This window comes from Scyliorhinus torazame, chromosome 11 (assembly GCF_047496885.1).
Source record: "Scyliorhinus torazame isolate Kashiwa2021f chromosome 11, sScyTor2.1, whole genome shotgun sequence".
Classification (NCBI taxonomy): Eukaryota; Metazoa; Chordata; class Chondrichthyes; order Carcharhiniformes; family Scyliorhinidae; genus Scyliorhinus; species Scyliorhinus torazame.
The window spans coordinates 132,617,595-132,630,521 of record NC_092717.1 but is presented as its reverse complement, the minus strand read 5'-3'; the positions used below and the strand labels follow the sequence as shown (position 1 = coordinate 132,630,521).

At 41.6% G+C, this 12,927-nt stretch overlaps 1 protein-coding gene across 3 annotated transcripts in view; it reads right to left on the bottom strand.

Annotated features, from left to right (window-relative positions):
- Positions 1-307: 307 nt before the first annotated feature.
- rb1cc1 (RB1-inducible coiled-coil 1) overlaps positions 308-12,927 on the bottom strand; it is a 250,378-nt gene continuing 237,758 nt past the window's right edge. For all 3 annotated transcript variants that reach the window (XM_072467777.1, XM_072467778.1, XM_072467779.1), the window contains 2 exons: positions 8,434-8,504; positions 308-1,333 (listed from right to left, as the gene is read on the bottom strand). In XM_072467777.1, coding sequence (XP_072323878.1) covers positions 1,256-1,333; positions 8,434-8,504 — 149 coding nt within the window. In that variant the 3' untranslated portion in view covers positions 308-1,255. The remainder of the gene's footprint in view (positions 1,334-8,433; positions 8,505-12,927) is intronic.

Sequence of the window (12,927 nt, the reverse complement as noted above, 5' to 3'; positions counted from 1 at the left end):
AAACAGTGTTAACATGTTTTTGTCATACCTCATATTAATAATTAGTCCCAAATATGTGCAAATAAGAACAGACTTGCAATTATGAATTTCTTTTCACAACCTCAGGATGCTTGGAAACACTTTACAGCAAGTTAAGCAATTTAAAATATACACAATATTGCAATGTAGTAGACAGTAATAGCTTAAACATGAAGGAAAAGTTAACAACTTTATCCAATAATAATTTAAATTTACACTGAATTTTAATACTTTTCTTTTCTCCCAGTAATCCAGGACAGTGATTAAACATTTTTCATGATGCACCCACTACAGATTTAAATGTTTATTGTTTCAAAATTTTGAATTGCTTTTGCAATACAGTAATGTTTGCAACTTGAAGATTTTATGATGGTTAATATACAATGAGAGATTGGTTTTAAAACTGAATGGAACACTGGTCACCAAGAATGAAACAATATATTACATTTATTCCAGCTTTAGACTTCTGGGAAGCTTTAGTACGGTGTTATTTGTAAACAACACAAATTCTTCCCTTCCAATGTGTATACACAATTAACGATTGACGGTGCATTTCATCAGTAATGCAATTCTAGCAACTGATTCAAATTCCAGTCATATTCATTGCACAGTTCTTCACCATACGAGGCTAGATCTCTATATATTTCTAAGTAATTGAAGTATGTGTGTAGATTAACAGCTAGAATGAAAATTCATGGAAGCAAACTTAAGATAAAAGTTTATATGGGAAGTTTGCATGCGAGGGACACTCCTATAAATATTTAAATGATTAAATACATATGGTAAAGATGGTTTTCTCAAACTACTTTGATTCCTTCACAAATGCTGATAATAATGACAAATGTTTAGGCATCTGAATATTCAGTGAATTTGTTTTGAACAAGCAAATCACATGGCTATTCTGCCACAATGTAGAGGGCATGCTCTTTGAAAATAATGTATTTGGTCCACATTTCTAGGTCTTCTGGGTAAGAATGCAAGCAGTTCATTGAATGGGACTAGATGCATTTTATGATCTGGGCAGTGCTGAATTCAATACAAGTTGAATGGGGTGTATCAAAAATGAAGCATCGTTCCAGCAAGTTTCTACTGATGTGATATTTACATTTGTGCCACCTTCTTTTCCAATTATCTTTAGAAGCTGCATAACAAATGTTGCACAACAAGCATTAAAGGAATTGTGACAGAAAGGAAAAGTGAGCTAACATATTGATGTTTCAAATGTCTCATATCGCTGTTATACTTTCTTGTTCCAGGGCACTGCTTTCACTCTGTAGAATTTTGTTCCCAGAGGAACTTTAAATCTGTTTTGAGCCTGAAATAAATCAAACAATATTTCAGTACGATCAATAAACAAACGTAATTTAATCCATATATTTCCGTACGGTTAACAAAGAATTTCCAGTACAGGGTTACAAAATCTGAATAAATAATTCCAAACTATTTATGTGACCAATTTTTAAAATTCCCAAACTTTCACAGACCAGCTGTGACTAAGAAAGATCAATCAGCCCATCTACTAAAAGAATATGTTCTGCATATAGGATGTAAGGAGTCACTACGTCATCATGAACTAGTTTTTAAAAAAAATCACTCAAAATATTATAAGCCTGTCTTTGCATCATTGAGTCATAGTATGTGTGGCTGTCTTAAAATATTTGGCACATCTTTTTTTTGCACCAGCCACAAATGAAGATTTTCCAACTCCCACCGCACAGATTAGTTCGATTCCATATTAATCTTCTGCAACAGTGAAATTATGCGGTTACTCTATACTTCTCAATATGATTATAAATAAAGGGTTGTAACTTCCAATGAAGTGGCAAGAGAGTTGAATTCCCATTCCGCTCAAAAGTTCTTACCTTCCGACTCAGGCCAATTGAGGTCTGGGCAGGGCAGGGAACTCCTGGGACCTAGTGACATGGGCTGTAGAGTCCAAGGCAGATAAGTCACGCCCCTTTTTATGGTTGCTGTAAACTAGGTAAGTTTAAAGGTCCAGCCAGGTTTAAAGATCGTTGACAAGTTATGTGTACAAGGTAAAGTTGAAACCATCTGAATTTTACAATTTAAATCTCAATTTTCGAATGGTTCCCTGTGCAGGGCAATTGCGCTTCCAGGCTGCTGCCTTGCAAATCTTATTGTGAACTTCCAGGATGGGGCTGGGTGTAGGGATCCCAGCGCATCTTCAGCAACCAACCCGATATGACTCCTTGTAGCGCAGAGGTTACAGCCCCAAATATCAGAGGTAACCTTTTGGCATGGCAATAATAGGAAAGGATAATTCATAATATATGGAGTCAAGAGGCATTTGGGAATGTATCCAATTTTCTGTGAGAAACTATGTTCATCACACATATATGGAGACCGCACTCAAAGCTAAACTGATATCAGCAATAGACATTTCCTCATTGAAGCAATGCATTAGGTACTCATCACAAATCTCAATGTAAAGACTAGTCTACCAGAAGATAATTGGATTCTTACCCTTGAATCTATTCCTCACTAACATCACTAACATAGATGTGCCTTTGAACTAAAGTGAATGCAATGTGCACGCACACTACAAAGAACTTTGGTTGTTCTATCCTGCAAAACACACCCACAGAAACAAACACCACAATTATTTTTGTAATTGGCTCCATTTGTGCTTGACTGGCGTTTGTGTGTGCTATAAAAGCATCCGAAGCATAGCATGCCATCAACATGCTGAATGAATGCAAGTCCTTATGGCTGATGCTACGAGATAAGCTAACATCTATATCTCCGGAGAGGTTCATTCAGCCATAGTCAATAACTGGGAGGGCTAGAATCAGCAAAGTATCAATCATTTCTAGTTGATTCTGTGCTTTGAATTGCAGGAACTCTTTGATTCCAGTAAAGAGTTTCAATTCACCCCTTGATGTGGGTGGACTTGATGTTGAAAAGTAGTGTTTTTCAAACTTTCTTTCCTCTGGACCCACTTTTGCCAACCAAGTGACCTTCAGACTCACGTCTGACAACCTTCGTGACCCACACCACGTTCACTTACCTTTAATGCCACAGGTGAGCCTGCTTGGTCCTCATGATCTCACTCCAATCAGGTTTACAGGAGGAGAGGGCAATTATCATGTAACACGCCTATCAGGTGCAGAGATCAGCCCGTTCCTTCGTGCCGTCGTCATCTTTGTGAGAACGGAAAAACAACCTCACACATTTCGGTTGTCGTGAAGGCCAATAGCAACAAAATGCTGGTTTTACTCAGCACTGGATAATCTTGGGAGATGCCAGTCCAGAATGCTGACAACTTCATGAACTTGTATGTTTTTAATGTGCTGTTATAGGCCAGGTGCAGCAGCTCAGACCCTCATTTGCAGTCAGCTGTAAATTAATAATAGACTCAGGGGTCTCAAACTCAAAGGGATTTTTCACCCACCTCTTCTATTCAAAATCTGGAACCTCTCCTCTGTAAAGTAGCTGCTGAATAAAGCTTGCCAGTTTATTGACAGTTCCCTTACTAACTGTTTTCTTTGAATGTGACGTAGTAGTGTGGGGAACATGCCAGTGTTTTAGTTTTGTACTCGCACTTGCCAACTCTCAATTACTTTTGGAAAGCATATATTTCTTCACAGTGCCGAAAGCAATCAACATCCTTTCCTTGCAATTTTAGGTAGTTTGTTTAGAATTGAAAGGTAAGAATAGTTAGCAGCCAACTTACATCACTAAACAAATTAGACAGAGAGAACGATTTCTCAAAGAGGAAAGCATGGGTTTCATATCTCTGTTTGTAAACTTTGACAAGCACCTGACCCCTTGAAAATGAACGTTCCTCTCTGTGGAGCAATAAATGTGTGCACTCGGCGCCCTTATATTGGAACACAGAGGCCTCGAAAAGCCTGGCTTTAAATGCGCTGTGTTTAACGAAATTCACGACTTTCACAATTAATTTCAACACCACTTCTTAGAATTCCTTTTGATGGCAATGCCACATGGTGAATAACGCCATGATTCCAAACAATGTCCTGACCAGCTGCCTCCTTAAACTTCATTATAGGTCAGGTGTTTTTTCCAGTCATCTTGGCTGCCCCATCGCTTGTAATTCCTCTGCAATGAACCCAGTCAAGCCCGCTTTCCAGCCACACATCTATCTAACGCTTCAAAGATCTGTGTGCCAGTCGTGCTGGTTGGTAATGTCTAACAGCACAGCAAATCCTCGACAAATTCATTGTGCCAAAAGCACCCAATGTATACTCGCAAGGTTGCACAATCTGAATTATCTGTACTTTCATCCAGTTGTATTAAGAACTCCTGTGCTGACTTTAAACAAAAAATAAGCTGTGCTTCTAAATTCTCAGCAACATCACAAATTCGGCGAGCCACTATGTTATCACCAAGCGAGATGCATTTCAGTGCTTGAGTTGACCTCTTACCTAGGACCTGCGAGCCGTGTGTAATGCTGCAGGGAGAATTAATCTTTCTGGGGCTACGTGGTTAAGTTACCATGTAAGAGGCTAATTGTGCTTTGTTATTCAATGTTACATTTCTGCTAGAGACTTCAGCTGATGATTTTGTTCCAGTTCTCGCTGCATCCTTCGAAAAAAATCAAGAGGTTTATTCTCCAGCTCCCCATGATTAGTCTTAAGATGCCTTTGTAGTTTTCAGGGTTTTAAACTCTCATTCGCCAGTACTTGTCTTCATATAACACACATGGGCTTTGAGTCCTGATTTGCATTGGCATAATTACAAAAAACATTCCTCAACATATCTTTATTTTGCTTTGTGTCCCATTTAAGTTTCTTCTTTGTAGGCTGTTCATCGGAGGCCCTGGTGCTCTGTACACAACAGAGCTAACAGTAGCACTGCTCTAACCTGCTGTGGACTCTCCAGTGCAGGTCTCTCCAGCAAATTCCGATGAGCGATCCTGGCCAGTCGGTTCACTGCCTATTTGTCTCTGGACATCTCTTCCATGTTCATAATCCTCTTGCCTGCCTAGCTGGAAAATGAAAGACGCTCGCGCCTCCACGATTTTGCGGCTGTACAGAGCGTTTGGTGCCACGTGTACGCGCAGGGTGCAATGACCTGCTCACTGTTGCCTCTTATGGTCAGACGTCTGAATGATGGTTCTCGTTTTAAATGTCGTTAGCGACTGACGAGTGCAGCAACAAGAAATTCTTGTTTTGGGAACACCACACCCCTTCTTAAACCCTCCCGCAAGCCATCCGGGGCTCGCGACCCGTACTTTGAGAAACCCTGCGTTAAAGAATACCACAACAAGCTCTTGACAGTAGCTAAAAAAAAAAAAATGACTGCTCTGAATAACAGCCAAAGGCAATAGCTGGTATTTCACTTGAAAAATGTAAAGTCCGATTGCAGGCATAATAATAAGGCATTCACCCAGCCAGCCACAATGGTAGGTTTTGCGCTATATCATGGCTTCAAACAGTATGCAATATGCATCTACAGGTACCACGCCACATCACTAGCAGACAGACTCTGATTCGCCTGCACTGCTGCGACCTCAGCACTCCGGAACTTGGGGCCACAATACTCAAACTGCACCGCTGCACAAAACTGCACCCCTGCACAAAGTTTACACTCTCTGCAGCTTAGGGCAGCTTCATAAAGTACTGGCAACCAAAGGCAGAAAGCATGCAGCACCCAAATTCAGTGACCCCTCACTGGAGTGTCTACTGGACGCAGTCAAGGCCCGTCACAATGTATTGGACCTCCACTCTGTCTGCAGAAGCTCCAGCAAGATGAACAATCAGACTTGGGAAGTGATCGCAGCAACAATCAGTACAAATGCCCTGAAGAAGAGTTCAGCCACCCAGTGCAGGAAGGGAATAAATTATCTCCTGCATCGTACCAGGGTAAGTCAACCATCTCATCACTCAACTCAGATACTCATGCCCGTCACACATTTACAAATACCTCACTTGCTGCCAACTCAAGGGACATCACCACTCATTCTCACACACCCTCACATCTCCACCTTCTCTGGAGCTTGCTGATCCTGTCCAGGGTTCCACGCACCAGCCACATATGCCAGGCATCCTTACCATCTGCCTTCACATGTATTTTGTTCACATTCCACCTGTCTTCATGCACGACAAGCGGGTTCACAATAAGGAGGCCCCATACCAGTGGAGAAGTCGCCAAGACCAAGGTTCTCACACACTTCGAGAACTGAGCCATGCAACTGGCCAGTGAGGATAATAATAATAATCGCTTATTGTCACAAGTAGGCTTCAATGAAGTTACTGTGAAAAGTCCCTAGGATGTGGACCATTCCTGTACGGGAGGCAAGGTCAGCAGCGCATACCCAAGTGAGGATCCTGCATTACAACATCCAACAGACACCATACTGAGTTGTCTCCTGCTTCATAGTTCCCTGCCATGCACTAATTATCTCTCCTTTCTTTCACAGGCACCTCTGGAAAGCTGATGAGGACAGCCATGAGCCTGGCCCTCAACTCCAGTCCTAACGGCACCTTGGATGAGCATCCGGAGGACAGCAACATAGAAGACCTGTCACAGAGCTTAATTGCACCCTCCCTTAGCTCAAGAAACACACCTCAGTAGGGCCAAGTTCAACAGCAGGGTCAAAATCAAGTAAACGCAGCGCACAATCTGATCCACAGCAGGTAGAGGCAGGCACATCAGAGATTGTCTGCTCTTGGAGAACTGAGGCTATGAATCAGCTGAGTCCGAATCAGATGACAAGCCTCTCTACTCGGTCCTAAATCAGTTGTTGGAGCTGCAAAGAAAAGCTCGGGAATATCAGGAAGAAATGCCAGCTGCACTCAGATTGCAAAGGAGTGCGTCTGCCTTGAATCTGAGATTGTGATAGGATAGAGATTAAATGGCAGGTTTCAAGGTACTAAAGCCAAAGTGGCAAGGGATAAAGTAAAGAAACAAAAGAAGTGTTTAGATGAGGTGTGAATAGCTTGATAGCAGCTGTCCAAATGAATAATGAAAAAAATCAAACAAATAAATTGAATTAAAAGTAAAACAAAATGGAGGCAGAATAAAATAGTTTAAATCAATGTTGATTCTAGACTGCTGTAGAGTGCAGAGTTGCAAGATGAGGTGCTGTTCCTCAAGCTTGCGTCGAGCTCCACTGGAACACCATAACAGGCCAAGGACAGAAAGGTCAGAGTTGAAGTAAGGTGGAGAACTGAAATGACAAACAACAGAATCTCATGGTCATGCTTGCAGACTGAATGGAGCTGTTCCAGCTTGGATGATGAAAAAGGAGGAGGTAAAAGGGCAAATGTTGCATTCACTGTGCTTGCAATGAAAAGAGCCATAGCAAAGAGAGAGGGTGCTGGGGAACTGAGAAGTGGACCATGATGTTATGGAGAGTATGGTCCCTTTTACCGAAAGCAGAGGATGTGTTTGGTGGTGACTTCATTCTGGATGCGGTGGAAGTGCCAGAGAGTGATCTATTTAATAGAGAGGTAGCAGATAAGCATGATATCACCTTTGTCAGCGGGTTTGATGTTTGATGATGGTATTAGGGATGGACCTAAGAGAACAGAGTGCTACCAGTTCAGAGTGCGATAGGCTGATATGAGTAAGATCCAGAGAAGGTAGCACGGCATGGAAGAATATTCACTGTCTCCCTTGCCCTCTCTTCCAGCCCAAATACCCCTTCCAAGTGAAACAACGACTTACTTGTATTTCTTTCACTTTACCGTATTGTATCACAATGTGTCGTTTCTACATTGAAGATACCAACACAGACTGGGTGACCACTTTGCAGAACACCTCTGTTCAGTCCACAAGCTTGGTCCTGTTTGTCATTTCAATTTTGCCCCTTGTCCTCAACTCCGACCTTGGCCTGCTTGCGTCCTAATGAAGTTCAACATAAGCTCGAGGAACAGCACCTGATCTTTCAACTGGGCACCCTGCAGCCTTCAGGACTCGGCACTGGGTTTAACAATTTTAGATCATAACCTCTGCCTCCATTTTGTTTTGTGCTGTTTTCTTTTGCTGGTTCAACATTTCTCATTGATTTCTCTATTCTTTCACTTTGCACTCGGATAGCTGCTATCCAGACATTCACATTTTGTTTCTTTACTTTACCCTTTACCACTTCCTTTGGCTTTTGTACCATGCCTGCCAACCTATCAAAGACCTTCCCTTTTGTTCTTCCTCGTCCATTTCACTTGCTCAAAATCTACAACATTTCTAACTTTCCCCAACTCTTGACTTGAAATGTTAACGGTTTCTCTTCATAGTTGCTGCCTGACCTGCGAGTATTTCCAGCATTTTCTATTTTTATATCCTGAATGACTGGTCTGACATATTGCACCAAGCAGAACAATTCTGAATAATTGCCCCAATATACTGAATGGAAAAATTAAGAGTTCTTTGGCTTGCCAATAATTTCCAGCGGCAGATCAGATCTTTGTGGCAAAAGCTGAAAATTCTTACCTTTTTCGCTTGACAATATTCTTTTTCCATCACTTTTCCAAGTACCCAAGGTCTCCTAGAAGAACCTGGAACTAAAAATTTAAAAAAAAAATGTTTTTCAAATGATGAATCATTAACTCTAAAGTCAGTGAGAAAACTTTGTTCCCTGAAAATTTCATTGAAAATCGTACATTTTAAGTTTGGAGAGTGAAAAGTGAATTCCTAACTTCACCGTTATCAACATCCCTGAGTGATCAGTCAGTAGAAGCTACATTTACCATTTTTCTCTCCTCCTTCACCAAAGTATTAAAATGGGTTGCTCCCTCCTTCGCCAAAGTATTAAAATGGGCTGCTCTCTCCCAGAAGCCACTATACCTCAAAGACAGGTTCAAATGATATTTAAGATTTAAATGTTGAGAAATAAATGACATCAGGTGTAACCTTCACTCAATCCAGACGCAGAGTTTCTGAGGTGATGCAGGGATTCATGACGCGGGGCAAGTGGAAGTCCCTGATTTGATGAGTATTTATACTTCTACTGTTATTACTTGTAGATTGTAAAGTCTTTATTGTGTGGTTTATCGTTTGTAAGGACTATATTCTGTATTAACGTGGTGAAGGGAAGAAGTATTTGATATTACTTGATTTTAAGAGTCCTTTAAAGGTTTAATCCAAAGGGGTAAATCATGGCAGGAGAGTTCAAAGTTGTGGTTTTCTCCTCCTGCTCTATCTGGGAAGCTGGGCATATTTCCAATGCTCGGGGCCAGCATGTGCGCAGCAAGTGTCTCCAGCTGCAAGTCCTGGAAGTCTAGGTTCCCGAGCTGGAGCGCCGACTGGGGACACTGTGGAGCTTCCGTGTGGCAGAGTGCATCATTGGTAGCGTGTATAGAGAGATGGTGACAATGCACACCAGTCCACAGGCATGAAGGGAATGAACACAAGGCAGAGCAAGAGGACTAGGCAGGCATTGCAGTAATCCCCAGCGGCTTTTCTCTTGCAAAACAGATATACTGTTTTGGATACTGTTGAGGGGAATGGACTCTCGGGGGAAAGCAGTGACTGCCAATTTTGTCCCACTACAGTTGGCCCTGCTGCTCAGGGGAGGAGTAAAAAGTGTGGGAATGCAATAGTTGTAGGGGATTCAATTGTAAAGGGAACAGATAAGCATTTCTGGGGCTGCAAACGAGACTCCAGGTTGGAGTTTTTCAAGAAAGTCTGAATCAGCTTGGTTAGAGGAGAACTGGTTAATGTGTTGTATTTGGACTTCCAGAAGGTGTTCGACAGATACCTCACATAAGGTTACGTCAGAAGATAAGAGCTCATGGTGTTGGGAGATCGTATATGGATAGAGAATTGAATAATAGGTGGGAAACAGCGAGTGGGAATAAGGGGTTCCTTTTCAGGTTGGTGACCTGTAACCAGTTGGGTTTCACAGGGATTAATGCTTGGACTGCAACAGTTTACAATATATATTAATGACTTGGTGGAAGGAAGCAAGTCTACTGTTGCTAAATTTGCAGACGACACAAAAATAGGTGGAAAGGCAAGTTGCAAGAGGGATAGAAACAGTTTGCAAAGAGAAATTGATAGGTTAAGTAAGTGGGCAAAAGTTAGCAAATGGAGTATAATGTGGGAAAATGTGAAGTTGTTCATTTTGGAAGGGCAAACAAAAGAACAGAGTACTATTTAAATGGACAAAAACTGCAGAAAGCTTCAACACAAAGGGATGTGGGGGCACTTGTGCACAAAACACAAAGCTAGCACAAAGGTGCAGCAGATAATCAGGAAGGCTATTGGAATGTTGGCTGGCCCTTATTTCCAAGGGGTTGAAGTACAAGAGTAAGGAAGTCTTGCTGCAACTGTACAAGGTACTGGTGAGACCACGTCTGGAGTACTGTGGGAAATACCATCACCAGCACTAGAGAAGTAGTTTTGACAAACTGATGGGGCTAAACCAGATAAGTCCCATGGCTTGCATCCTAGGATCCTAAAAGTAGCTACAGAGATAGTAGATACATGGGTTGTAATGTTCTAAAAATCCTTTTGATTCTGGAGCAGTACCAGAGGACTGGAAATATTAAATGCAAAGCTAGCAGGAAGGCTAATGGAATGTTGGCCCTTATTTCAAGGGGGCTGAAGAGTAGGGAAGTCTTGCTGCAACTGCACAAGGTACCGTGAGACCACATCTGGCATACTGAGGTTTTGATCCCATTATTTACAAAATATATTGTATCATTGGAGGCGATTCAGAGAAGGTTCACTAGGATGATTCCTGATATACAGAGATTGTCTTATGAGCAAAGGTGAAACAAGTTGGGGCTCTGCTCATTGGAATTTAGAAGAATGAGAGGTGATCTTATTGAAATATATAGAATTGTTAAGGGGTTTGACAGGGTAAATGCTGAGAGGATGTTTCCCCTCATGGGAAAGTCTAGGACCAGGGGGCATAGTCTCAGGAAGGACTGCCAATTTAAGAATGAGATGAGGAGGAATTTCTTCTCTCAGAGGGTTGTGAGTCTTTTGCAGTCCTTGCCACAGAGAATTGTGGGGACAGAGTACTTGGAGGGTCGAAGGGCCTGTTCCTGTGCTGTATTGTTGTTGTGTATATTCAAGGCTGAGATACTTAGATTCTTGATCAGTAAGGGAAGCAAGACTTACATGGAAAGAGCGGGAAAGTAGGTGTGAGGTATGTCGGATCAGCCATGATCCCATTGAATGGTGGGGCAGGCTTCTGTTCCTATTTCTTATCATCTTAATCTAGCACAAAATTCTGAGATACTTTGGAATATATGGGCTAAAAAATGGGAGTCAGCATAGATTTGTTAAAAAGCAAATTGTGTTTGAATAACCTGATTGATGAAATGAAATGAAAATCACTTATTGTCACAAATAGACTTCGAATGAAGTTACTGTGAAAAGCCCCTAGTCGCCAAATTCCGGCGCCTGTTCGGGGAGGCTGTTACGGGAATTGAACCATGCTGCTGGCCTGCGTTGGTCTGCTTTCAAAGCCAGCGATTTAGCCCTGTGCTAATTTAGAAATAATGGGGGAATTGTTGTTGTGTACGTGGATTCCAAAAGATGTTTGCTGAAGTTCTACAGATTAGACTCATTAGCATCAAGTTTGCATGGTGAGCAAATGGCTTGGGCCTTATTTACAAGATTACCAATAAGACAACTCTTATGTGTGGAACTGTAAGAATCCCAACGTGTATATTAACCATTGAAGGTAGACTTACGATACACGATGGTAAAGAACCCCCTGGTGGATTTCTTAACTAGAACGCCAAGGAAGGGGAGTTCATTTGATTGCTCCATTTCGAATATCAATTTGAGTGTAGCATTAACCCCATTAAGACATGCAAGGAGATGATTACATGCAGCTGCAGATTGAAATGTAGAAAACGTATCATCCTGTGGGATAATGATATCCTGATCAGATCATCTTGTGCTATATATCACACAAATTCATGAAGGGGCTTAAGGCCATTATTTTTGGCCCTGTCTACTTCAGATTACCCTGGAAGAGCAAGGTACCTAAAAGATTTGATCAGGTGACATTAGCTGTTTCACACTGCAACTGTTCAATAGAATCAAGAGTGGCATTCACCACTAACAGGATGCTGCTTTCAAGTCAAAAGGACATCTTGCTATCACACAATGTGGTATATGAATTTACATTAAAGTGCATTCCCGGATTGGGTCAATGTCTGTGCGGAGTCTGCACATTCTCCCTGTGTCTGCGTGGGTTTCCTCCCACAGTCCAAAGATGTGCAGGTTAGGTGGATTGGCCATGATAAATTGCCCTTAAGTGTCCAAAACATTTACTTGAGGTTACTGGGTTACGGGGATAGGGTGGAGGCGTGGGCTTAGGTAGGGTGCTCTTTCCAATGGCCGGTGTAGACTCGATGGGCCGAATGGCCTGCTTCTGCACTGTACATTCTATGATAGGTCAAACTACATCGACCAGGTAGTGTTTAATTCTGGATTACTTCTCAAGTTATTGTAGTAGTAGTTGACAAGAATGTTTTTGACAAGAATGTTTATTGTAGTATTCCGGGTTATATTTTATGTAAGCCTTTAAGATACAGTACTACACCCACTTGTCATTTTTCATTATACCTCTGTATTCCCCAAGCACTGGAGATTTAATCAGCTTAAAGTATATTATACAATTTTTGTGAAATGTCACAGTGGCATCTTGACTAACACGACAAATTATTTGTTTTGAAAAGTCTATAGAGGTGTAAAATAGCAGTGAAATCCAGAACACAAGAAGATATGCACTTTGAATATATTCAGGAAACTGATTGAGATGTGAATAATGCATCAATTATTAAACTACAGTGTATGTCTCATTTGTGCAAGGTCCATCAAGAATCACAGAGACAAGGTGTAATTTAAGAGCTGCCAAGAAATGAGCATCACTGATAACGTTGGAGATCAAACTGTATATATTTTTAAAACTCATCCATGGGATTTGGGCGTTGCTGGCTGGGCATGCATTTATTGCCCATC